Genomic DNA, 27,197 nt, shown 5'->3' with positions numbered 1-27,197 from the left:
AGTACAAAAAGAAACTTACTTTTGCATAAGGTAGGTATGATTTTTACTGACAGAATGAATTCTAGAAGCAAAAAGTTTAAAAAAGATTATAGCATTACAATGCAATTACTCGATATATTCATCGTCACAGTATGGAGAGTTGTCTCTAATATTCACGTATTTCATGGTAAGCATTATTGCAGTGGAGTTTGATCGATTTTTTATTCTCCATGAGCAGTGGACATTGGATGGGTAAAGATGAGGAAATCCAGGACTGTTAAACGCTCCAACAGATCCAGGCAATTTCAAATTTTGACAAGGACCTGAAATTCAATGCAAAAAATTTGAAAATTTCTTCAAATGATAGAATATATAATATATAATTTTCAGGTAAGTATTAATTAAACTAAAATGCGTTGCACCTAAAAGCATGGAAAAACAATAAATGAAATTCAAAAGCTGAGAAGAAATCATTCATAAAAAGCAAATAACTTATTAGAGTGATTGATACAAGTGACATATTGGAATTATGAATATTATAATAAAATTCTGCCCAGATAAAAACAATTTAATTTTACTGAAACAAGTTGAATCTGTCAGCTTCGGTTTGCACAGACAACTGTGTGATGCAGTTCCATAGTGGGTATTGACACAGTACTTGGTATCTTTGCAGATGATATTTTTGGCAGTGCACACATCTGCATAAAATCAGATTAGAAAAGCTAATAAATTGATTGGCTATATAAATTACCAAAGTTATATGAAAATGCAAATTTTCGTTCTATGCCAATGCTGTGAAGAACCAATTTCACCGCGTATCCTTCAACAGACATTATTTTTGACGATAATTCACTTGATACAGAGCAGAGCCTGCAATTAAATTTATGTTTTAAATTAAAAGTTGAACTTTCAGAAATTATGTATATATATATATATAAGTACTTTTGCAGCAACACAAATTCCGTGGAATCATCTTTTTTCTAAAATTACATTTTGACACGATGAAAAAATATAAAAAACACAAGATTACTGCATAAATTTCCAAAAAATTTTCATTGCAATCATCAGTTGGGATGTATAGTTCATGTATTTCAATTTCAGTCGCTGCTTTATTTCCAATTGGCGTATTATATATTGTCCAACTAGAAAGCAAACAATGTATAAAGCAATTTGTTGAAATCAGAAAATTGAAAAGCAACTCACGAGCATGTGTCAAATAGTGGATTTGCTGAAACGGAAAATGTTCCGTTTATTTCCTTAGTTTCTGCTTCACAAATGACTAAAATTGTTAACTTTAAATGCCGCATTATCTGCATGCAATTTACTTGTCTCAACCTGTAGCTTTCTTTTCACAAAGCTGACCATAATAATTTATTGGACATTTGCAAAAGAAAGTGCCATCATCATCAACTGAACAATTTCCATTATTTTGACATGGATTTGGAATACAAAGCGATGGATCTATAGGGAAATTAAATAAACAAAGCTTACAATGAAATAAAAATTACAGTTATGTATTAAAATATTCACATGCTTTAGTGATATTTTTGAAAATGAAACAAATTTTTAAATGTGGGATGCTTCTGTTTGCGAGTAATGTGAAAAAGATTTCATGAAGTAATTAATTACTGAGTTTAAAAATAACAATTAACTGAAAGAGATTTAAAATAAAAAAGTAACATTTCACAGTATATTAATTATTTCTTAAAATATCGAGAAAAATTGTCATTGGAATGTTTCAAAACGGAAGTAACTGTAACTGAATTAAATAGCATTTAATATGAATTCAGTCTCAAATTAAATTTTTGTAATTTTTTCACATGGTAAATTTTAAATTATCATTTATTACTGAACTTGTAATTCATATGAAAAACTTTTGATTTAATGTTTATTTTAAATGAATAATCATAATTTCTTGTTCAGTAAACTTTAATGTTGAAGTGTTTTTACTAAATAGTTATGATTAATTAAACACTGCAAAAACAAGTCGATTCATTTATTCATTCACTCTCTTATTTAAAATATTTTGTCAACAGTAAATTTATTTTTGTTTAAATACTTATGCTATTCGAAAGTTTTAAAATTTTTCTACAATAAATATCGCAATAAAAGAAAATCTATTTCTAATAGTGCAATAAAACAATGATGAAAATTTCCTATATTACATACCAACAGTCATATATCGTCCATAAAATTTTGAAATTGTGTTATTCAGTTTGCCACTCGCAAATAACAGTGAAAATTCATCGGAATGTATTTCAATGCGTTTAGTTGTCAGTCGATCACAAATACTACAAGTAGCGTATGAAAATGAATGCTAGTGGAAGACAGTAACACAAGTGACTTACAGCTCCTGCGGTTTGTCTTGATTTATTTCAGAAATTTTAGCTTGATCAAATATTGCTAAATAATCCGTCGCACAATAAGCTGAATTGAAATCTGCAACTTCTATATCAATAATGATCATTTTATTTTGTTCTGCATAAAATTCCCAATTGCAATCAATATTTCCTAAAATAATTTTGCAACTATAAAGTCGCAACTGATAGTGGATATAGAATTTACTAGGGCTTGGTTCAGGATAAAATGGTGACTGTAAAATTCCATGATCATTAGACAGTGTGATAGATTTGCATGCAACTAAAAAATCACAATGCTATGCCACTAATCATATGATGAATTGATCTGATTACACATACCGAATTCACACTGAGGCCCGTATGAATAATATTCATATGTTTCAATGCAGCTGCAGTAGTACCCATTTCTTAAAGAATGACAAGTTCCATATATGCATGGGGATGAATCACAGTAATTGATTTCTAAATAAATTACAATGAGAAGAATTTTTAATGCACAGAAACTGACTGAAATGATGAAATTTAGTGATGTATGAATTTCTTTTAATGAACAAACATAAGGTCAAAATCAAAGAAAAAAATGCTAAATATACAATTATCATAAAAATATCTTAATGAAAATAATTTTAGTTCATTGTATTGTATGTAGGTTCTTCGACCTTTCGAAAATACTTTTACATAAAAAATTTAAACAACTAAAATTGTATTCACTGGAAATTAATTCAGTTGATAAATTCGATATTTTTACGAATAGAATGTTTGCATTCAAAATAAGTTTATTCAGATTAAATGTTACGCGGTTACCATCCGAACAGACTTCTCCTGTCCAACCAGGAAAGCATTCGCAGTAAAAAGAGTCACCAACGTTGACACATCTTCCTTCTCCACAAAAACTTCTTGGTAAGGAGGAGCAGGCGTCAAACACTAAAATAATAAATCTGTCACGTATGCTATATTAACTTAAATTCAGGATACCTTTATCACAATCCTTTCCTGTAAATCCAGGCTTACAAATGCATTTATACTTGTCGTCCAGTTCGTCTACACACAAGAACTGCTCAGCGCACGCACCCTCAAAACAGTTGTTTTTGTCTAAATTATTAAAATTGTAATATTATTAAAATAATGATGAGCATAACATGCCTATTCTGTAAGTCATTTGAAAACCGTAATGTTCAAAGTCATCATTTTTTTCACTGTGGTAACTGAGGACCAGATTATTTTTCAGGCTAACAACCTCCAATGTGGCTGGTTCAAAGCAAAGTCGCCTAAAAAATCATTTTTACTTTAAATTATAAACAAATTTCAAAAAAACTTACTTTAGAGGAACTAGAGATTTATTTTTTGAATTATAAATTTTAATGCTCTCTGGAGTGCACATTCCAAAAGCAGCGTAATATGAGCTACAGCTCAGATCAATCCAATGAAATTTCAAATGTACACAAGTGCCTTCTGGAGCAATAAATTCCCATTCACAATCAGTTCCTTTAAAATAATAATTCGTTGAAAAATTTTTTGGTGACGTAATTGTTCCAATCAGTGGATGTCGTATGATTCCGCCACATTTAGCTAAAATGTAATTTTGTTGTTTAACTATGAATACATTTACAAATATTTAATAACCTTTTTCACAGTGTTGTCCAGTTGTTTCGTTAGTGCAAAGGCATATGGGTCCATTTTTGGAATGTGCACATGTTCCCCCATTTTCACATTTAAATTCGTTGCACCAGTCATCTGAAATAAAAAAATAGTATAAGTAAAAAATGCACTCATCTAAAATTGATATAACATTATCCTGACCTATTTCACATAAACGCCCTGAATATCCTTTTCTGCATCGACATCGCCAAGATGTTGCATAATTTTCACAAATTCCCCTTCCGCTACAAAGTACATTTTCTCTTTTGCACTTATCGATTTCTTAAAACAATGCGTTAATGCAAAACAGTTGTACACTTCAAACTAAGCTAATTTACTTTCAGTACAAAAGCGACCTTCGTATCCCAACGGACAAATGCAGAATGGTTTTCCATATCGATCAATGACGCATGATTGATTTGTTAAACAATATTTATTTTTAAAACAGATGTTCTGAACTAAATATATTTAACAGTAAGCAAAAACAAAATAAAATAAAATAAAATAAATAGAACAAAATATACATTACCTGCCCGATACAATAAATGGAATCCAATTCCAGTATTGCTTGTTTGTTTAGCATTGAAAACAATAACCACATGATCAGATTGAACTGTAAAAATAGGAGGCAATGCATGACCACAAAATCTATTTGAAAATATTTACAATTCATATTCACATTAAACTTTTAATCTTAATCAACTGATACTTGGATATAATATGCCCATTTTGATCTTCTAATAATATCTGATCTGCACCGGTGCAACATTTTGGACAATTTCTGTATGTCTCCAAAGTGGTAAAAGTAATTTCAATTATATGATCTTTAGGAACTTGTATTGACCATTTGCAATACGAAGAATTATATGGCAATGGAAAATCTGGAGTAGCAACAATACCAGATAATGAGGGTTTACTTTCAAGCAATTTTCCACATTTAAAGTATTCTAAATTAAATGAGCATTAATCAGAAATAACATCGGTCTATGATTAAACTCTTAAACTCATTATAATAAAATTAAAGTATTTAAAAGAGTCTTTACAAATTAAGTAAAATTTTTCCAAATAAAATGCAAAAATAAGAAAATACTGAACTTAACAAAATCTACATTACGTTAACAAAAAACTCATTATTAAGTGATCAGATTAAAAATATCATGAAATTGCCTGATTATTAAATCAGGCTAAAACATTAGTAACAAATCAAAACATTTGCAGTGGTGAAATGAAAAACTGTTTATTGAAAATGCTAAATGTAATTATTTCACAACAATACTTACTTCTCGTTTCACATGAAAATCCGTGATATGCTTTAGAACGGCATTGGCAAGATCGAGAACGCGCTTCTTTCAAAGCTATACTGTTTTCACAAATTCCATTATTATTACATGGAAACTTTTTGCAGAAGTCAAAATCTAAATCATTTTGATGAAATAAAAGCATTATGATAATAAGATGACATACTTGCTGCATATGACAATGCGAATCTTCTTACATCGTGTTGCAATTGTCGTGAAGTTTCGGTTGTTATTCGGATTTTAGTTTCATTTACAAATAAGGACTTTGGAATTTCATATCCACAAAATCTAAACTAATCGTTTCGGTAAAAAGGTAAATGTAATATGAATTTCAATTTAGTAATCAAATATAAGAATTGCTTTGCATTCAAATTAATTCACTTACATAAAAAACAAATAAATTTAAATAAATTAAAAAATTAAAAATTTCAATATATAAATGTGTAGTAAATAATGTAGAATTGTTAGTTTTGTGGTAGTGCTGTTGTTATATTCAGTTTAATGTATCCCACTGGATTAAAATATAATTACAAATGAAGATAAATTTTCAGTAAACTAATAGTAATAGAGTAATTATTGTTCACCTTTTAATCTGTCTGCCTGATGAAGCATAAATAACTATCCCATCAGAACATGAAGAATTCAGTGCTGGAATTTGTAGGTCATTAAATTTTAAAAAAATACCGCTTCCAGCATCTAGAATTGAGTTAAGCGACCAAGCACATTGCATTTCGTTGGGATAACTAAACGGATATTCAGGAGATTTTATCATTCCACTGTGAGATACGATTATTTCATATTCACTGCCTATAAAACAATCAACAAATGCATATATATATGCTATCAGTGATTTGGATAATATGCACAAATAATTATATATAAATATATACAACAAATAATAATTAACATATAAATTTGTGCGATTAGAAATATAGCATTTACTAACATTCACGACAGTTATTTCCATAAGCTGGCAAAATGCAAGAGCAAGTATGTTTTGCTATATCAACTTGTTTACAAATTCCAAAATGCCCACAAGGATTTGGTATGCAAGGATTCGATTCTGAAATAAGAAAGTGGCTGTACAATTGCTTAGGTCAAATGCTACGTACGTATTTCACAAAATTTTCCTCTATATCCTTTTCTGCAAACACAAGTAAAATTTAATTTATCAGCATAGCAGGAGCCGCCGTTTTTGCAGTCAACATCGGCACAAATATCAATTACTGAAAAAAGTCAAATTACAAATATTGCTGAAGCCCACCTATATTTCACAATACTATTAAACTGCAAACAATAATAATAATAATATCAAAAAATTGAAATAATAAAAGTATTTTTTCATATTAGAAAATGCATTAGTTTCTATCCCTATGAATAATAATAAAGGGAGAATATTTTAAACTTTTCAGTTTTTATCAACATGTGAATATTTTTATCTCAAAATCATAAAAGAGTTATATTTTTTTATCATGCTAAAATTTTACATGATAGCATTTTATTTGCCACGCAGTTATCATATTGAATTACCTTCGTTGCATTCTTTTCCAGTATATCCAGGTTCACAAACACAATTCCGACTATTGGGCCCGGTCACTTGGCATATAAAATTGTTGCCACATGGTTGCTTCACACACGGATTAATAACTGAAATATAATCTTGTAAAAACTAGTCTAAAATGCATATGCTCTTACTCGCTTCAGCAATGATGTAAAAACCGTTCCCTGCTTTAGAGATGTCTGAATGAAACCACATATTCAATGTAGAATTATCTGAATAAACCGTTTTCTCCTCTGCCTGACAGAGTCTAAAGTTGTAAAACTTTTAAACAAATAATTTAAATGTCATTTTAAAAAAAGGGCAAATTAAAATTAATGCAATAAATTAAGCTATCATAATAAGCTAGAATATAAATATGAAATACAGAATAAAAATATGAAATTACAGAAGTTGTATTAATTGAAACTTAATTGAAGAACCACAAGCAGGAGCAACTAAAAGTAAATATTTACATCAATCATAACTTAAAAATGTAACCAAAATCCATAAAATCTTTCATAAATTAAAGTGAAAAAATTATTGTTACTAATGACTAATTTACAATTTACTCAAAAATTTTTCTAAAATTCAATCATCAGATTTATTATTATTATTATTATTATTATAGCAGACATTATTAATAATGTGTGTAAATGAAAATATCAATATAGTTTTCATGCGTTAAATAGAATAAAATTTTGAAACATACGTAATTATTTCATCATTGCTGAGCTGTATTTTCACATAATCCCAGCCACATTCCAAGTCGAGGTATCTTATATGGATTTCATAAATGTACCTCCACACGTTGTTGGTTGTAATTGTCCATTTACAATCCAGAGAAGGAGGATATGGTTCTGGATAATTCATTGATTTAAAAATATAATAATACGATACTGTTGTTTCTCCACATAACGCTAAACTTTTTCATAAAATCACATGCCACAATCATATCATCATTTAATTGCCTACCTTGCTCACATCGAGGCCCAGAGAACTGCCTTTCACATATGCATCTAGGTTTTCCAGATTCACGCTCACATGTTCCATTATGATGACAGTAATTCAAAGGACAAATTAAATCTAAACTTTTAGCTTATTTCCGTGTAATTGTGCTTTAAAACTTTAGCAATTTTACCTCAGCTAACTTTATTTTAACATAACAGTGACTTATTTATTATTTTAACATTTATTAAGCATAACAACAGTGAAAATGTAAATTCTCTATCAAACTGAATATCATTTTACTGTGCTTAAGGGAAATAATGATTATATCTGAATAATTAAACACAATTTTAAAATGTTATAGCAATAAAATAAAAAAAATTCAGACTTATGCATATAAAAAGTGGTAATAATTTCCATTAAAATTTACTGGACATGTTCAAAGTAACTGTTAACAAAATGCTTTTCAAGGAACATTTTCACAATTTTTCACAAATAAATCTTACCATGTTCACAGTGCTTTCCCGTATAGCCTTCTTTGCACATACAAACAAAACTCCCATCTGGTTTATTGGCACAGATGCCATGCCCAAGTACACAAGGTGAACTTGAGCATTGGTCAATAACTAAATAGAACATCATGCATGGAATTTTAATAGAAAATAAAAACTTATAAACCTTCCTGGCAGTCAAAACCAGCATAGCCTTTATTACAATGACAATTGTATGATTCAGGATAAGAAACGCAAGAAGAATGCGGCGGGCAGGAGTGATTCAAACACCGATTAGCATCTGAAACACTTAAAAGAATGCAAAACGAATGCATAAAAAATCACTCACATGTCTGAAAGTGTAGTTCAAAGCCAGTGTATTCAGATTCATCATCAGAATAAAATGCAACAGTTATTTCATTGCCAGATGAAATAACAAAATTCTGCTTAGCATCAGCTGTCAAGTTTCCACAAATCCTAAACACCAATGATATACATATAAGTTTTAATTAAATTTACTTCAGTATGTACTGCTGCAATGTTTTGTTATTGATGGGATCAATAAAAACGACGGCATCAAAGCAATAAACATTCCTCCATGGGTATTCAAGATCTAGACTATGAAAGGCAAACGAGAATACATTGCCCGGAGGAGCAACAAAGCGTGTAGTGTAGTATTGCAGTGGCCGATATCGTCGAGGGTAACCAGGTGAAACAAGTACACCGCTAGCAGATGTAATTTCTTTGAATTTTGATATATCTAAAGAGCATTACAGTCTAATTAAAACTAATTTTTGATAATAAAGGATAATTTTTAAAATTGTACATACTTTTGTAGAAACTAAAAATTTATCATAAACTTTTATACTTTAAAAGCGCGTTTAATATGCATCCTTTTTTCCATTATTACATTTGCTTATAATTTTAAAACAGAATCTGCAATAATGTACATTGAACATAAATGCGCAATAAATATGCTCTTGAATTAGAAATGTTTAAATGAAAAGTGCAACATATTGCTGTGAATAAATGTTGATGAGTTGATTTTATTTAAAATCATACCATAAACGTTTATATTTTGTTCATAGAGCACAGGTTCTTTCCAAACAGTCAACTCTTTCACTTGGAAAGATTTTTCTTCATAAAAATCACTGCTGTTCCATTTAGACAATTTTTCTGCAGAATGCAGCGAGTTATTCTTGCTTCCTGCATATAATTTTAAAAAAATGCTCATAAGCATAGATAATATAGCAAAGTTTAACAAAGTGCGTACTTAGGTGACTTTCAATAATCATTTCGAAGGACAAACTTTTGCCAAAATATATACGACCTCTGACGTATTTTACAGTTATTATCTTGCTGGAAGTAAGAATAGAAAATGGAGTTGGAGTGTACTCCGTAAACCTTAAAAAGAAAATTCATATTTAATGATAGTAGTGCAATTTATTGATTTAATAATATTTAATAATAATTCCTAACTTTGAATACAGAATAGCATTAGTTGCATGCAATTTATTAATATATAAATAATAAAATAACAATAATAAACAAAACAGAGTTTAAATATATGCAAAATAATTTAGTCATGAACATTTTAATTATGTAGTTTAAAAGAAACTGATTGAAATTCTTGAAACTGTACGTACTTTCCAATAAGTATGTTGCTGTTCTGATCTCCATCATACACTTCTATATAGCCATTACTGCTTGTGTAACCAGAAAAAGATATTCTAATGAATGTTATATTAACCAGCCCTTTCTGGCCAAAGTAAATTGTAGTAGCACATTCAGAATCACGTCGAAGTTTCCAATGAAACAGCTTCAACCATGGTAAACCAAGTCGTTTAACTGTGCAAATTTCTTTAAAAAGACTTATTATAATTAATCTTTTATTGTATTAGCTGAAACAAAGCAGCAGGAAAAAAATAAAATAAACATCTGCTGCCATGCGGCATCAGATCAAACTACATGATAATGTGATATTGAGAAAATTAACTAAATTAATAAAAAAATCTGCTTTCCTAAGCACTGACCATCTAAAATATACTCTGCACTTATTTCAAAGTGTGAATTTGCTGTTTTCCTTACTATCTTGATTTGTTACTGCACGTAATAAATATACATATCTTACACTGACTGAAAGTATTGATGATATATTATTCAGAATAATTTAATAAAATAGTTAAAGTACGTCAAATTGAAGCTTTTCATCTAAAAAAAGATTCTTGAAAGCCAAAGTTGAAACTGATGCTAAAATTCTTGCTTGCAATGTTGTATCTATCAAATAATATTATTGATGAAGAAAACGGAGACACTATCCTTTACGTATTTAGTCCTGCAACTTTTGCAATGACCTGATCATTACTATCTCTCACTTTGGCAACGTAATAGACAATATACTGCAAAATGGTGTAATGATAAAATCAGAAAGGAAAAAACCCGAAGAAGACTACTGAATTAACTTAGCTAATTTAACTAACAAAAGATTATCACTGAAGCCAAGACAGTATGTAAAACCGCAAAAAAGTCAGGCTACATTACAGATAAAAAAACTGCAAAATTTAATAAAAGATGGCAGCAATCAAAATTGACAAAACAAACGCTAATCGAGAATATTACACTGGAGGACACTACCATTGTATGGGCAACCATCGACTGGAAAATGTAAGTTTGTAAAATAGGCTTCTACATCTTGCCATAAGAAAAGGCACTTAAAAATTGTGAAATTATGAAAACAAAATCTGAGAAACAATGATGATAAATGGAAAATAATCAGTAACAATGAAGAATAATTAGCTTAGTGGATGTATAAGCAAGATTAAAATGACTATTATGCAATAATCATCATTGATAAAACGTTTAAAGAAGTTTAAACGAAGAAGCATCCGACTTCATCAAACACCGGCAATAAATTCAGTTACTAGTCATATTCACAATAGAACATCTTTCCAATACCTCCATAGCATTGTTTTAATTTAAAGACGCTATTTCAATTACTGCTAATAGAAAACCTCTGCTAGAACTATTGATATCTCAAAGCCTCAAGACACATGATACTGACCAGAGCGCTGTGATCTAATCCCCAAATCCATCTGATGAGAAACTACATTGATGAAAATAATGAATTAAAACAACAGCTCTAAGCAGACGGATTTATATCTTGATGAATCAGACCGCTGGAAAAACTGGTGCACAAATGAAATATATATATATATATATACCTGCTGAGAATTCGCGTGATGAGCTAACATATAAAAAGTCGTGAAGCAGAAAATCAATTAAATAGATTTAGCTCAGAATTTAGATGAACCAAAAACTGCGAACAGTTGAAGAGATTACAACGAAAAAATTATGAGTTAAATATTGCATTGACATCAGTAAGACAAAAAAAATTGGTCTAGCAATATTGGTCATACCGCAGAAGAGAGCGTAATGTTTTACAGTTAACTGGAAGACATTAAAAAATTGTGAAAAGATGAAGTTACACAAAAGTGGGAATAAATCGGTTTTCCTAGGAATAAAGTAGCAGAGCGTTGACCTGATGTAAAACTCACTTCCTCAGTGTATGAATTTTCACGCACCATTTTTTTATTCAGTAATTTCATTCTGCTGCTGTGCATAATAAATATTTATCTTTACACTACACTGCAAAAGTTGATGATATGACAGAATGAATAAACTGAGAATTGTTTACTTTGAAACTGAATTTTAATTAATATATAATGAAATAAAAAAGACATCTCACCAAAACTTTTCAAAATAGGATATTTGCAGTCAGGGTCGTTGCATCCAGGTGGGCTTTCAGAACTGGTTAACGAAGCATCAAACATCAATTTTTTTTCTGGTGAAAATGTGCCAGTTGCCCAAAAAAAAACAGAAAGCCAATTTTGATAAGCTCGAACGGGAAACATTGTTTCCACATCTTTATCGAATCTAAAAGCGTTGATAAAGCAATTATTACTCCGTTTGCATCACTCTATAAATACTCTGCAATCAGCTGCACGTCGTGACTGATATTCCAATAGTTTCCGTCAAATATTTGAATCTTTTCACCATCAACAAGATCCACTAGTAATGGATTCAGTTGAGCATATTTGTTGGATTTTTCAGGTGCAACAATCCATGCAGAATCTGTATGAGATATGTGGCGGAGTTTGGCATTTTCATAAGAAATTAACGTTTGACAAGAAATAACTAAATGAATTATTTTATTAAAATAATAACAAATGTTAAAAAGTAAAATTTCACCATTTTCACAAAATCTGCCATAATTTCCAACAGCACATTGGCATTTGAAGCTTCCAAAAGCTAATAAAAAAGCTTACATTAACTGGACAATCTATTTCTAAACCTAAGAAACATACTGTTAACGCAGATGCCACCATTCTTGCATGGATTTTCAATGCATTCGTCAATATCTAAATTTTTTAAAACTATCAGTATTCTAAAATTGTATATTGTTCGCATTCTTAAATCTGCTCAAAATATGCATTACAAATTATTTGATTTCAATGACAAAAAATTGCTTAATGCATCATTTATATTTAACATATACTGTAGTCATAGGCATTCTTTGAAGTGAATTTCAGATTTCACAAACAAAATTTTTCTTTGTGTCCTATTCACTAAAAGCTTCAAAATGTAAACATAGTAAATAAGTATGTTCCAATAAATAGCCTGGTCATTATGAATTTTAAAAGTTATAGTTGAAAGTTAAATTATTAAATTTAAAATATTATAGTTCAATGAAAATTTAAATGTCATAAATTGCTTAATAAGTTTTGAACATCAGTAAGGAACGTATTTTTTAATATATTTACCTTCATCACATAAAAGTCCTGTTATTCCGGATGGACAGATACAATGGAATGAGTTTCCGTGAGTTTTGCAAGTTCCACCGTTAGCACAAGTAACGTATAAGCAATGATCAACTTCTAAAATCAATGTATTTTGTGCTAAATGTATGCTATATCATTTTATTGCTTTTGATACCTTCGCATTTTTCCCCATAATAACCAAAATCACACGTGCATATGGGTGCACCGTTCTGTCCAAGTTCGCAAACAGAATGTAAAGGACATTTCACATTTCTGCATAAACCTGATGCTAAAATTACAAATATTTAGAATTTGAAAAATCACTTTACAGACCTTACTTATGTTCCAAAGTAACACAAAACCTCTGCTATTTACTGATGAATCTGTTACAAAGTGAACAGTGACAATATTTTTTACAATATCCAATTTAATAGGAGGTGTTATTTCCGTTTTGTAGCCGCAGTCACTTAAAAATTAAAAATAACAGAAAATACATTTTATTACATATCATTCACCCATTTACCTTGATAACAACTCAGAGGCACTGTTTTCTCCACTGAAATAAATAAATATTACGTAAATAGACTACATAAACAAAACAATGTATATTTTAACTGAAAATTAACATACTTGTAAATTTTAACGAAATCAAAATGACACTGTCCTGGTATGCCTTCAATGTCTAATAAAAGGAATCGAAGCCATACCAGTGAGTCTAGATTCGTGACTATTTTCCAACTGCATTCACTATTATCTGGATAATTTGAAGGAAAATGCGGTGACTTGATAACACCAGAAGGTGCATCTACTAAGAGATAAGAGCATATTCCTATAAGCATAAAAATTAAATAATTCTCCGTTATTATAAAAATTTAATTTAAGATTGTTTTAATGCATTGAAAAACATATTTCTTAAATAGAAGTTTGAAAATTATTATACACTAAATTACCTTAATAACTGATCAAGCAAAAAAGTCAGTAACAAAAAAACCAATTTAAAATTTCAATTCGTGAGAAAATAAATGAATGCACTTTAATCCTTTTCATTCTTGGTGCATTATGTTTTACTTTCAATTAATCATTTCACATACTTTTTTCACAGTTAACACCATAAAATTGCTTTGTACATTTGCACAAATAACCATTTCTCCCTAAAATTAAAGTCAGTCCAATCTTTATAAACCAACACTATTAGCAATAACATTGCATTTACTTGGTAAACAAGAACCACCGTTTTTGCAAGGCATTGTCTCACATGTTTTGATTCTTTCTTCACAATATGATCCAGTAAATCCTGCCGGACATTCACATGCAGCATGTGTATTATTTGTTGAAACACAGTGGCCCGTGTTGCACTGCATTTCACTGCAAAGATCTACTTCTATAAATAATGTCATTTCAGTAAAATTCTTCTGATCAGAAACAGATCAACTATTTCTGCAATTTTTTTCACTGAAACCCTTTCACATTTGTAAAATAATGAATTACCTTTATTGAAACAATAGCTTTGATTAGAACACACAACAGCAGCCTTAGTGGACAAGTTATCAACTGAAACATGCAAATTCATTATAAGCATTTTACAAGCAAATATTTTACCTGTAAAAATTCTGGCCAACACTACTGAATTTGAAGCGGCTTTCATTTTCACAGAAATTCGAATCGACGTATAATTAATATACAATTGTCTGTTTGGTTTTATAAGACAAATTCTGCAATAATACATAGGATGAAAATAATTTTATGAAAAGCAACAATAGCATGTCATGCATTGGTATTTTCAGAGTCATATTACTTTCATGGCTAATATTATGTGAATGGTGTTCTTAATATTATTAATGTAGCTAAAATATGCAAGCACTTATAATTAATTTGAAAAATCACAAATAATTATATATGCTTAATTTTCAGTTATATTATACATTGTGCAAAGCAGCATTATTTACAATACTAACATACATAAAGCTGTATTGAAACAAATACTGTTGAAGTGAGCAAAAAAATCAGTGCTTAAAACATTTTAATAAATTTCTGAAAATTATTACATTAAACTGCTATATAAGTGACCTTATTATTTACTAATTTGCTTAAAATTCCAAGCAGACAGTGCGCTTTAACTTCTTTCTCTATTCATAATGCTTACTGTTAACAGATTAATCAAAAAGGCAAAATTAATAAAATGCAAAAAAAATATTCAGTGCCTAATTATCACAATCTAAACAAATGACAAATTACTGGTAAAATTATACAAGTTTACAATAATAACAATAAAAAAATAATAATACCTATATAGCAATTTTCCCCAAAGAGTGAAAATTTCAATAGATTCATTCACGCATCCATGAGAATATTGCAGCTGAATTTCATCAAAAATAATAATTAATTGTTGATTAAGTTTTTCATTTTGAATTTTCCATTCGCAAAAAGTATTGTCTAGCTCAGTGGATTGACTTGCGAAGACTGCCGGAAAATCAAGTATAACGCCACCACATCGCTTGTCTTAACATAAAGCAAAAAAACTGAAGGGTATAAATAAAAAAAGAACATACCTTAACATAAGTGGTTTATGTTGTTTATAATTTGTTATATTAAATTTGCGGCAGTATCTACTTATGGTTAAGGATTAAAAAATGAAGCATTACAAAATCAGCATTTATCAAAGCAAAAGATTGTTGAAGTTTTTAAGATTATTTAAACATCTGTTCTACTTTTTAAAATTTATAAGTGCGGTAACATAAAAATTAGAAATCGTCTTCAAATTATGGCTACTGAACAATCATTACTAACAATTTTACCCAGAATTTTGAATTGGCATCTCTCTCCAGTAAATTCAGGTTTACAAGCACAACGTGGTTTACCATCTACGTGAATACAAACTCCATTTCCAAAACTGCATGTGTGATCATCACACAAAAGGTCTGTAAAGTTCATTTGTATATATGATAATTATTACGAATTGCAATGAACAAAAGTATTACCAATTTGACAAAACTGACCACCGTAATACTGTGGACATTTGCAATGAATATTTTTACGCATGTTTTCAATGCATGTCCCACCGTTGAGACATGGGGATGCCGCACATCTCAGAGGACTGCATTTGCCTCGAACATAAGTATATCCCTCATTACAATGGCAAAAGAATCGTCCGTTCAGTCTCGTACATTTTGAATTTTCAGGGCAGCTCAACATGTCACAGATACCTTTGCTTTCTACATCTTAAATTAGAGCTTTCTTTAAATTGCTCTGAAACAATATCATTAACATTACAATTTAAAAGAAATAAAGCATCTTAAAAACTAAAAGATACGGAATAATTAATAATATACATCTTATTTAATTAATAATTCTTAAACAGTAAATTATACTAAATTCTATCCTAAAGTGGGTTATAAAACATTTATTATTTGTGTAATAATATAATGTAATTCTTAACGTAAGCTAAATTTGTAGATACATGCCAATAATACATCATCAATTTCACTTTTCCTTACAAAATAGTGAATTACTTACACATTTTATAATTTGCTTTAAATGTGACGTCAGATTTGTTTTCCATAAAAACATTAATAACAAGGTTATTCTGAGGAGATTTAATTTTCTTATAAGATATTTCGCAAATAATTTCATTCTGTCCATTTAAGTCAACATCTAGTATTTGAAGGTAGTTTTTCTGGCAGTCGTTTGATTTAAAATGTTCAATATAGAGATCAACAAAGCCACCAGCACTGCTTTCAAATGACCATGTGCAAACGTTTCCTTGAAATTGCTCGAGAATAGATTTTTCTGGAAGAAATATGTTACCATATTTGTTTTTAAGAGTTTCATTGCACTTCCCTTTCATTTCTTAAAATTTAAAATAATTAGCAACAGTATTTAAATAAAAATAATATAAATAGCATCACCATGTCGATAATTAATGAAAAATCCATCCTCCTCAACATCTTCATCAGTAACAAAACGAACAATCAATGGATTAGGATATTCCAACTGGAGTGGAGCAGATTCTAGCACACCACAATGACTGAAAATGAGAACTGTTAACAAAAATTTTAATGGCTGCTCTAAAATTAGCACCGCATTTTTCTTGAATGATCTTCAACACTATCAAATTCCAGATAATCATTTGAACAGAGATTTTGAGGGCCTTCCACATTAAACATTAAACTTTGGAAACTGTATTCCATTGTTGCTTCATTTAAAGCAAATATCCAAGAGCAGTTTAAATTAGAAAGATATTCATTTGGATAACCAGGTGACACAATAAAGCCAGATTTTGAATCCATTCGTATATTTTGACAGTTAACTAAAAGGACAGCTCACAAAATAATTTACTACAAAAGAAATACTCACTTATTTCACATCTTTTTCCACCAAAATAAAATGGCGGGCACTGACATTTAAAGTCATTTGACAAAGAGATGCACTTTCCATTATTCATACAAGGGTTGGGATTACAGAAATCATTTTCTAAAGCAATTAAAAACAGATTCTCTTTTTACTCAGTAGTATTAAAAAATGTGAGCAAGTGATTATCTTAAATACAAACTGTACATTTGTACAACTGGTGCAATTCTTTATAAATTAAAATCTTAAATATGCAAGTAATATGCTTTATTGTGCACATTTATATTAAAATGAAAGTTCTACTTTGATTTGTAAACTCTGTGAAAAAAACATGGAAATCAAAACATTCTAAATACCTTTTTTATAATCTGCATTAGTGTTGCCTTCATCACCAACATGAGCAATTGATTTATTGAAGCTTATGCACGTTTCTTTACTCGTGCATCCACTATGCAAGTCGTTACCAAACGCTAACAACAAAAATATTTCTTTGAACTGATGCTATGTAATATATGAATTTGAAACATTTTGTATATTATTTGAAGCAGTATTTGTAAAATCTGAATATGCAATATGCTTTTTTTCATTACTCTGCAATCGACATTTAAAAGACATATTATTTTCTATTACAAAGCATACTTGATGAATATTGCAGTTCAAAACCATAATCATTCTCCATTGGATCTGCTGAACCACTTAAAATAATTAAAGCTTTAGAGGCTCTTACTGAAATCTCAAAATCATCACGGATGCCATTAAAACTAAAAATTCAGATTATTAGGAAAAATATTATTGATGTCATAAATTCTATCTGCGTACGAGTAAATCATATCATTGTCTATGGGATTCCATGAAGAAAATATGTATACATTGTCAAAATACGTTGATCGCAATTTGACGTTCTTAAAATCAAATAAGAAACCTTTACGATCCTTGGCAATAAAACGATACTGGCATTGAAAAGATGATGAACCATCGACTGGAAAACTTGGTGAATTCAGGGATCCAGTTTCTTCATCAAAAATATCATTACACCTGACGCTAGAACAGTCATATCCGGTGAAGCTGGCTTTGCATTTGCATGCAGCCAAGCCATCGTCATTAACCAAACAAATGCCATTGTTTCTACACGTGGGATGAAAATCACAGGCACCTAAGTGTCCAGTCTATTTGTTACTAATATTTTAATTATATGCTCATTATTGTTTTACACTTACTAAGCTCACAAAGAGAACCACTGTATCCTAAAATAAAACAGTAAATAATCACTAATTTTGATTCAAGTATTTTTAAATTTACAATTACCTTCATTACACTTGCAAAAAAATGTTTCATTTAGATTAATGCATTCATCTGTGCCTGGTTTTTTACATGGATTTGAGAAGCAAAAGTCAACTTCTGCAATAATAATGATGATAATAAGTAATTTTGTGCATTCCAAAATGTAAAATTAATAAAAATTTACATATTTGCATATTGAACATGCATCAGTGATAATAAAGTTTAAATGTTACTTTAAGCACATTTTTGTGTATTTAAAATAAATTAAATATTTATTATTTATTTAACATTATACATTTAAGATCATAAATACAGATTAAAATTATAATCTTAAATAAATAATAAATATTAATTACATCTATCATATTTTAATTTCAGTTTAGCATCAAACATGTAGCACACATATATCTAACTCATCTTTTAATGCCTAAAGAATTTCTTACATATATATATCATTATTCTGTTTCCCTATTATTTTAAGATATCAGAATAAGTCTTAAAAACTTAAAAGTTAAACTAAAATTTTATTTTTTAGCATACTTACATTAAAATGCATCATGCTACTGTAAAGTTCAAAGCAAATATAATTGTAAATTTATATTTAGAACTAACTGAATAATTAATTCAATAATCAAAATTTGAAAAGAAACTTAATATAAGTTAATTTACATTTTACCTCAATAAATTAACAATAAAATTGATTTTTTAAACACAATGCTTACTTCCGCTGCAATTTTCACCAACACGCCTAAAAGTGTACTGTTTAAAAAACTAACAATTGCATATCTTATAACAGTATTTCACCCAGGTTTGCATTGACAAATGTAACCATCAGCCGTGTTGAAACAGTCTTGAAAATTGTTGCAAGGATTTAATAGACAGTAATTCGGTGCTAAAAGATGTACAAACTTAGTACTTTTCATTTTCTCTGTTTTGCATTACCAATTTTGTATTTGAATGCAGCACCAGGAAATTGATCATTACTTTCTGCTGCAAACTGTATTTCAACAGTGTCATATTTGGAAATAAATTTACTGGATATATCATGGCCACAAAATCGCCTAAAATTAAATTCAAAAATAAAATTATTCTTCTCTTTTTCATATTTTCTAAATACTTTGAATGCGTTCCCAAATCATCAGCAAATGGGGAGTATTCATTTATACGAATAAAATCAGAGCAAATTTTTGGATTGTTGAGAAAAAATGAAAGCGTTGTCATGTGTATAATATGATTAAAAGGAGCTCTTATCAGCCAGTTGCAAGAACTACCACTCTGATATCCCAGGTACAAATTTGGAGTTACAATGGAACCTTCAATATCAGTCAACACTGGATTGTTGCAATTTGCTAAAAATGAAGATTAAAAATAGAAGATTCGAATTAACTAAGATGTACAAATTGTGATTTGAAAATTACTAGAAACATCGCAGAACGTTCCATTATAGCCACTAGGACAAGCACAAGATACAAATCCAAATTTATCTTGACTGCAAATTCCGCCATTGGCACATGGATTTGGTACGCATGCAACTTGATCTAAAATAATTAAATTATTTCAATTTTATTTACTATTTGACAAAATGTATATTTTTACTAAATTGCCATTCAATCAAAAATCCAAAATTTTCATAATCTTGATGATCTTTACTGACGAACCGAATTTTCACGTCATTAAACATCGAAATTATTGTTCGCTTCATCGGATTTGTTGGAATTTGACACAATCTGTTAAAAAATAATACTTTTTATTCCATCATCAGAATTTCAGCATTAGTTTATAATATGATTCTCAAAATTCCTATTTGTACAAAATGCATTTAGCATATTTTGCACTTTAGAAACTAAGAACTTTATATTTTGCTTATATTTTTCTGATGCAAGTATCATAAATGATAAACTTTTCAACACACAAATGTTTGATAAAACAGCTTTTTTGTGTGCAGTTGCAAAATGTTTTTTATCTTTACAAAACTATGGAAACGTATGAAATTTACAGCTGAAAAAATAACTAACAGTAAAATTATTACCTATAATGCAAGGCGTTGTGAATGTAAATTTCGATGTAATCTAAACAACTTTTGGTATGTGGGTCATAAGCAAGATTTAGCGCCAAAATTTTTAGTTGAACTTGACCATCCTGTTCGTCTGGATTAATAATTTCCCATGAATGGTCAGTGTTTGGCAAGTATCTGCCAGGAAATCCGTTCGAATGGATATAATTAAATGTCTCAAAAGATTGCTCTCGTGAGTCATCATTTTTCAAATTTGTTTTTGAAAATAATGATGTGATATGATTCATGATCATAGGGTTATTGAATTTTGAGAGAAAGGGATTAGAAAAATTTTCTGAAAATAAAAATTGTAATTAAGTAAAAAATTTTTTAATTTTTCTTACCAAATTTGATGTCTATTAAACTCCACGTTGGATTACTTTGCAGAAGAACTGTCTGAAACTTTTCCAAGAAATTAGAAAAGTTCTGTTCCATTTTATTCATATTTAAATGCACATCGATAGCAACCAGAGCACTGGAAATTCCATTCTTTCTTTTGAAATATCTACAATACGCAATCATTAGAAACATGTTAAATTTGAAGTTATTATTTTCATATGACATTGCTGAATAAAGTGAAATTATGAATCTTTCTCATTAAGAAGCCAACTAATTTTTTTATCACAGTCTTAAAATGAATATACTAAAGTGAAAATGAAATAGCAATATTTGTGTATTATTTGTGTACTACACAATAAGCAATTTATAAAGACAAAAAACGTAAATTGGGATACTTGTTAAATTTTCAAAAAATAAAAAGATTTAATTCAAGAAAAAATAATATCTAATAATCAAGGAATAATTGTAATAAAAATATGTGTTCATCATCAACTGTTCATTTCGGTTGATTTTATGCAGTTCTAGGTAATTTACAACACCAGTTTAGTTATATGTTAACATTTTAATATGTTTTAATCTAAAATGATCTGTTGAGTAAAACATTTTCTTAAATATTTAAAAATGTAAGTGCATAATTTTTTGAAACCAGCTATCATCATCAAGAGTATATGTAAAATGCTGTAGAAGTACAACCAAATTTGAAAAGATGAATAGTTGTAGAATAAATGCAAAACGTATAAAATAAATAATGCATTTGCTATTTATTTATTCATATTATTTTTCAAGTTTTAAATGTTTTATGTTGTGCAAACCCTTTTTTATTTTGTATTCTAGAAAGCATCCATTAGTTTGAGAGATTTTAAATTACTCACTCGTTGTCTTTATGTAATTGATAATAAACAATCATAATAATGAATATATTTACTATCTGAAATTGATACTAGAACTATAATCTAGAGAGAACGTGCATGTTGCCTGATAGATAGAGCAACGTGATAGAAAATATTAATCTTTTAAACAAACTATCTTTACCTGATTCTTTCAGTCTTTGTTGTACAATTGGAGTTGTTTAATGAAGCGTTGTCAATTGCCTTTTTAATTTCTGTTTCATATTTTTCTGCTACCTGAGAGTTATTTTTCAAATAGGTGTCATCATACAGTACTATGTAACCACTTTTAACAGCCAAGTCTACAGATGAATTTGAAGCAAGAGATCTTGATTCTTGATGATTGTCTATGAAATAAAAAATGAAAACACTAAAAACACAAATAAAGACAATTAAATTACCATAGTAAAGCTGTCTCAGAAGACAAATAATGTACCACAAATAGTGAAAAAGTATAAAACTTAATAGCAATGCAATAATAAGATGATATTTTTGCTTTAGTTTTTTAGTGTTAAACAGGAAACTGTTTTCAGCATCTTTCCCTTGATTGCAGTCGCTGAATATTTTATAAAACTTTTCTTTAGGATGTTCTTTCGGTAAATGGGCTGAAATTAAAATTTCTTCGTTGCCAGATCGTTGAGAACTGTTTTTTTGAACAACTGGCTTAGAAGATTTCATCTAAAAAATATTATACATGCCTTTTTAGGAAAATATAATATCTTTTTCCTTCACTTTTTTTAAAATGGAATTTACATTTTGCTTCAACTATAAATTAAGCATAATTATGATCAAAAAACCATAATACAACAAGTATATGGTGTATAAAGTATTGGCAATTTAGCTAAATAAAAATAAATTAATACTAGCATCATCAAAAAGATTATGAATAATATAGGTGAAATTTCATTAACGACTTTCAGTTTGATTTGAAAACTTTTAAAAGTAAAATTTAAACTGAGGTTTCAAAAAATATTCAACATCGGAATGATATAATAATTAATAAATGAAAATATGATTTTCAACATTATCTATTTGTTACGTTTTCCTACTGTTATAACCATTGATTAAGTTTGCTTATCGAAAGAAGCAACTGCAAGTAATAAAAGAGAAAATCACACGCATTATATAGTAATAAACAACGTTCACCCTTGATGATTTTGCAACAATTATTGCAATTTTAAATATCACTTACGTTCATTCAGTATTCGTTTCTTGCTTCCACGTATACAAGCAATACAATAACAGTTAAACCCTATAAGTACTGATGTTGCACTTTTTCTGACTTTTACACTGATAAACGTATTTAGATTTGCGCTATCAGTGGAAAATTATGTTCCCATCTATTAACCCATTAAATGGAAAAAACGTCAAAACAATCGAAAGCACTTTAAACTTCAAAGATAACAATGACAACGTTTTGAGCTATTCCATTCACTTCGTGGGTGGTCAAACACGAAACAGCACTTTAAACAATAATCTCAGTTAACATGCCCATGAAACAATGCTGATTACCGGATGGTCATTCTGAAATTCAAATAAATCACGTCAAATAGATTAAGACGAAAAATAAACTCATTGGAACCAACGTCAACATTTCCCTTTTTAACATAAATATTCATCGCAGCTAAAAACTTTTTTTAGCTTATTTTCTGCTTCAGCAAAAAGCTCGATTTTAATGAATCCAAAAGAATTTCAAGATTTAATCCAAAACAAGATTATATATATATATATATATTTATTTATTTATTTATTTAGCTGAATCAAACTGTTTGGACAAAATATTCAAAATATGAAAACAAATTTGACTACCCAAAAATTAAAATTAAACATGGATCACAAACAAACATAATATTATACAAATAGTTAACCACACACACGAAAACAGCAAATAAATGCGTCAGAAAAATGAAAAGCAAAAGCGCTAAAAAATTTGGAATATTTCAATTTGTTGCAAATGCAATTAGCATTTTCAAATGCTGAATTTTGTGAAACTGCATGTCTAGAATTTAAATAACATTTTGCAAAAATTTTCAATTATTAATGAACATCTGAATAAAATATTCGTTAATTTGAAGCTCAAATGTTGATAAATTATATACAGCTCAATAAATTTCAACTAGCTGCAACGTCAGTCTGCAGTTTCTCTTGACCAAACTCACTGTCGCCGTCCGATTTTCTGTTTCCGAATGCGGATATGTTAATATTAAAAAAAATAAAATAATAATAAGTCACAAAACAAAGCTGTTGGCTTTTCCTAATCTTCGACCGTCTTTCCACTTCAAACGCCATTGTTCGTTCATCGCACGGCACTAATCTAGAATTATTTCCAATACAAACATATATTCAACAAGGAAAATAAAATTTCTACAATGCATACTACGAATAATTTTAATAACAAGCAGAACGGAAATTTTACAATTCAGTTTCATAATGATGATTGAGTAATGCACATGGTGAAAAGAGATAAAATTGAAATTGCATACAAATTCGCATTACCACTAGAAAGCGCTTATTTCGGAAGGCGTTAATAATTTTTCATCACTGTTAAATTAGCGTTGTAATGAATAAATCAAAAGTTCCACCATGTCACAGTAAGCCAAAATCAGACAACTCAACTGGCGCATCGTTTCAATTCAAATTCATTATTATTATTATTTCTAAGCATGTTCATATTTCGGCGCCAAGTTTCCTGTACGACTCCCATTAATCTGTGTCACTTTTGAATTTTCAAATTATCATTGTTGTTGCATTTGCTTGCAGGTTTAAACTCTCATCTCACACATTATCACTGTCCAATTTTCAACTCCTACCATGTAATTCAGCATTCTATTTCAATTTTATCATTTTCCACTTTTCATATTTCTCCGCTTGGGCTTATGTGAAATAATAATGGTGAGAAATATATTTAAATAATTCTCAAGTGGTGAGAAATATATTCTAATCATAATTAATAAATAATCATTCGTATAATAAATTATAGAAATTTTCTCAAAACAGATTGCAGTAAAAATGAACATATCCCTGATAAAAAATTAATTGATTTGTTTATTTAGTATTATTGTTGCGAACAGTATGTAAACCTTGGCTGTCAATATATAAGTTTAGAGCAGTTAATAAGTTAGCGTAGTGGAAAGTGAAAAGGTTGAGATGTGTGAAATTGCTCAGAATTTATATCTTATTTGCACCAATGTCAATTAAAGTGATCCACCGTATTAGCTTCTTTGATCACCATGCTCGAGGAAAAAATTTCCTGAATATCCTGACCTTGAGCGACATTGTCCACGTGTTATTAGATGGACTCACCCTTAAGGTTGTTGTTGTTGATCGACTCAATCTAATGATTCTTCCAAAAACAATTGATTTCTCAGCGAATCTTGCTCAAATGCTAACTTAAAAATCTAAGATTATCATCACCCTTTTGTTGATAACACTCATTATTAAAGATTAATTCATCAACTTATTTATTTTTATCATCCATACATTGCACTGATACAAATTTTGTTATAATGTAACTGCAATGCGTTCTGTTACAAGATCGTTCAACTTGTAAATATAATTCTAGACGATGACGACAAACAAATTGCATAATCAGGTAATTATTTTTGTATTTTTATTTTTGAATTTACAGTTAATTTTTATTTTCACTTATGCGCTTGCCTTTTGGGCTCTTTGACTGTTTGTCCGTTTTTTATTGCTTACCTGCGGAGCACATCTTGTTTAAAACATTGATATTAGTTCATTGTTATGTGTTTAACTAAGTGAAGTGAATAAAAGTACTTTATTCTTTCAATTTCTAACTGTTAACCTTGTAACAAAGTACCGTATATTTGTTTGCACCTGAAAATCACGGCGGCTTCTGTATTTGCTCAGAGAAGTAAAAAAACCATATCTTTGTGGGCAAATGCGATAGCAACAATTCAGAAAAAACAATACAAAAAGGAAGTTGAATAGTGATTTTTATTTTTCACTAGCCAACAGCACTAACAACAACAGCAAAAAACAGTCAACAACGACAACAACAATAAAAAATGACACTGAACGGCATTAACAAAGTGGAAACAACGAAAAGGAAAAAACTAAATAATACAATAATACAATGAAATAAAAAACAAATATAAATAAGCGGTGGCCAGGAGCATTCTGATTTTTCTTCTTGTTTCTTCATGCTGGCGATATCGCGTTTTCAATCCCAGCTCACCGACTTTCCTATGTACCGCCTGGCAGAAGTGGAAATAGCAGCCCTGTACCCGAGTATTCGGGAAGTAACCCCGAATTGCAGGTATCAGGGCTGTTTCAAAATCACAGATAATGGTATCTGGATTAAGGTCGACCTCCAGAACTGCCGCTTTGTCTATTAAAGCTTGAAAAATATACCCGTACGTTCCAATATCTTTACCCGTACATAAACAATAGACTGCTGGCACCAACTTGCCCGCCACAAAGGCATGGATGGTAAACAGTTGTTGATACCACTGTCGTACAACCTCAATGCATGGCCCAAGTTTTCATGGCTGCCAGTAGTCTAATGTTGTAACCCGTAGCAAAGACCAGTATGTGCCTCGATGCACTCTGCCACAATAAGAAATCATCACCGGCCTTCGTTGTTCTAAACGGGACCGGGATTTGCAGGTTCCGACGATGACTGGGCAGTTTTGGGTATCGCTTTGCCCCGGTGCCTGTACATCGAGGACTTTACTCGTTTATACAGCGGAAAATAGCCAGATGTTGATGGCTCGGCGGACGCGGCGGAAGCTTCCTCGTCATAAATGGCCGGGATGGGCTTTGTTTCTTCCGCGATGCGCTTTGTCAAAATCGCCCTCTTTTCCATTTTGTATGCCAAGTGTTCATCCACTGGGCAGCTTTCGATGTGATCGTTCTGCTTGATCACCGATGTCACATCAAGGTTGGTCCATATGGCACCACCGCAGCCTTTTTAGCCTATACCAAAATAAACTAACCCTTAATAACGAAGGAAACACACTGTACATTTAGCACATACTTTCGAGCATCTCCAATATTTCTGTCTGCCGGTACGTTTTAATTTATATGCCCTGCCTTCATGCACAAGGGACGTACCACCGCACCGATTTGATACAAGATGCAACTCAGGTACATTAGCCATAGGGAAAAGAAAGAAAATGATTTCAATAACTCAGGAACGAAAGCACTGGTCTCAAAGACAACAGCAAAGGAAAATGAACTGGACGTGTAACGACCCGCCG

At 29.9% G+C, this 27,197-nt stretch overlaps 4 protein-coding genes across 4 annotated transcripts; all 4 read right to left on the bottom strand.

The window, feature by feature from the left end:
- Positions 1-105: 105 nt before the first annotated feature.
- Positions 106-22,653, bottom strand: Tsp_04445 (putative CUB domain protein). Its single transcript, XM_003368969.1, has 53 exons — positions 22,121-22,653; positions 21,094-21,254; positions 19,968-20,045; positions 18,721-18,813; positions 18,633-18,659; positions 18,235-18,568; positions 18,055-18,176; positions 17,772-17,885; positions 17,422-17,538; positions 17,146-17,374; positions 16,974-17,092; positions 16,582-16,854; positions 15,856-15,986; positions 15,354-15,424; positions 14,668-14,780; positions 14,557-14,619; positions 14,324-14,449; positions 13,699-13,876; positions 13,592-13,624; positions 13,407-13,534; positions 13,244-13,357; positions 13,072-13,185; positions 12,616-12,669; positions 12,238-12,382; positions 11,997-12,184; positions 10,340-10,387; positions 9,898-10,111; positions 9,525-9,655; positions 9,314-9,457; positions 8,771-9,011; positions 8,601-8,728; positions 8,439-8,552; positions 8,267-8,386; positions 7,788-7,898; positions 7,525-7,672; positions 6,971-7,083; positions 6,806-6,922; positions 6,388-6,501; positions 6,222-6,338; positions 5,960-6,082; positions 5,860-5,923; positions 5,442-5,563; positions 5,258-5,392; positions 4,664-4,924; positions 4,507-4,590; positions 3,963-4,073; positions 3,719-3,908; positions 3,507-3,607; positions 3,144-3,263; positions 2,679-2,846; positions 2,328-2,619; positions 731-849; positions 106-302 (listed from the first exon to the last, which is right to left on the bottom strand). The coding sequence occupies exons 1-53, from the start codon at positions 22,651-22,653 to the stop codon at positions 106-108; spliced, it is 7,605 nt and encodes a 2,534-aa protein (XP_003369017.1).
- Positions 22,654-23,457: 804 nt separating this feature from the next.
- On the bottom strand, positions 23,458-24,468 carry Tsp_04444 (hypothetical protein). The gene is made up of 4 exons (XM_003368968.1): positions 24,392-24,468; positions 24,093-24,289; positions 23,520-23,599; positions 23,458-23,499 (listed from the first exon to the last, which is right to left on the bottom strand). Exons 1-4 carry the CDS (start codon positions 24,466-24,468, stop codon positions 23,458-23,460), a joined length of 396 nt encoding a protein of 131 aa, XP_003369016.1.
- A 1,510-nt stretch (positions 24,469-25,978) lies between these two features.
- Positions 25,979-26,422, bottom strand: Tsp_04443 (conserved hypothetical protein). The gene is made up of 3 exons (XM_003368967.1): positions 26,350-26,422; positions 26,086-26,326; positions 25,979-26,051 (listed from the first exon to the last, which is right to left on the bottom strand). Exons 1-3 carry the CDS (start codon positions 26,420-26,422, stop codon positions 25,979-25,981), a joined length of 387 nt encoding a protein of 128 aa, XP_003369015.1.
- A 159-nt stretch (positions 26,423-26,581) lies between these two features.
- Positions 26,582-27,097, bottom strand: Tsp_04442 (conserved hypothetical protein). Its single transcript, XM_003368966.1, has 2 exons — positions 26,944-27,097; positions 26,582-26,904 (listed from the first exon to the last, which is right to left on the bottom strand). Exons 1-2 carry the CDS (start codon positions 27,095-27,097, stop codon positions 26,582-26,584), a joined length of 477 nt encoding a protein of 158 aa, XP_003369014.1.
- Between the last annotated feature and the right edge of the window lie 100 nt (positions 27,098-27,197).

This window comes from Trichinella spiralis (assembly GCF_000181795.1).
Source record: "Trichinella spiralis strain ISS 195 chromosome Unknown Scfld1557, whole genome shotgun sequence".
Lineage (NCBI taxonomy): Eukaryota > Metazoa > Nematoda > Enoplea > Trichinellida > Trichinellidae > Trichinella > Trichinella spiralis.
Note: the sequence above shows the minus strand (reverse complement) of the source record. Positions and strands in the feature narration are given on the sequence as shown.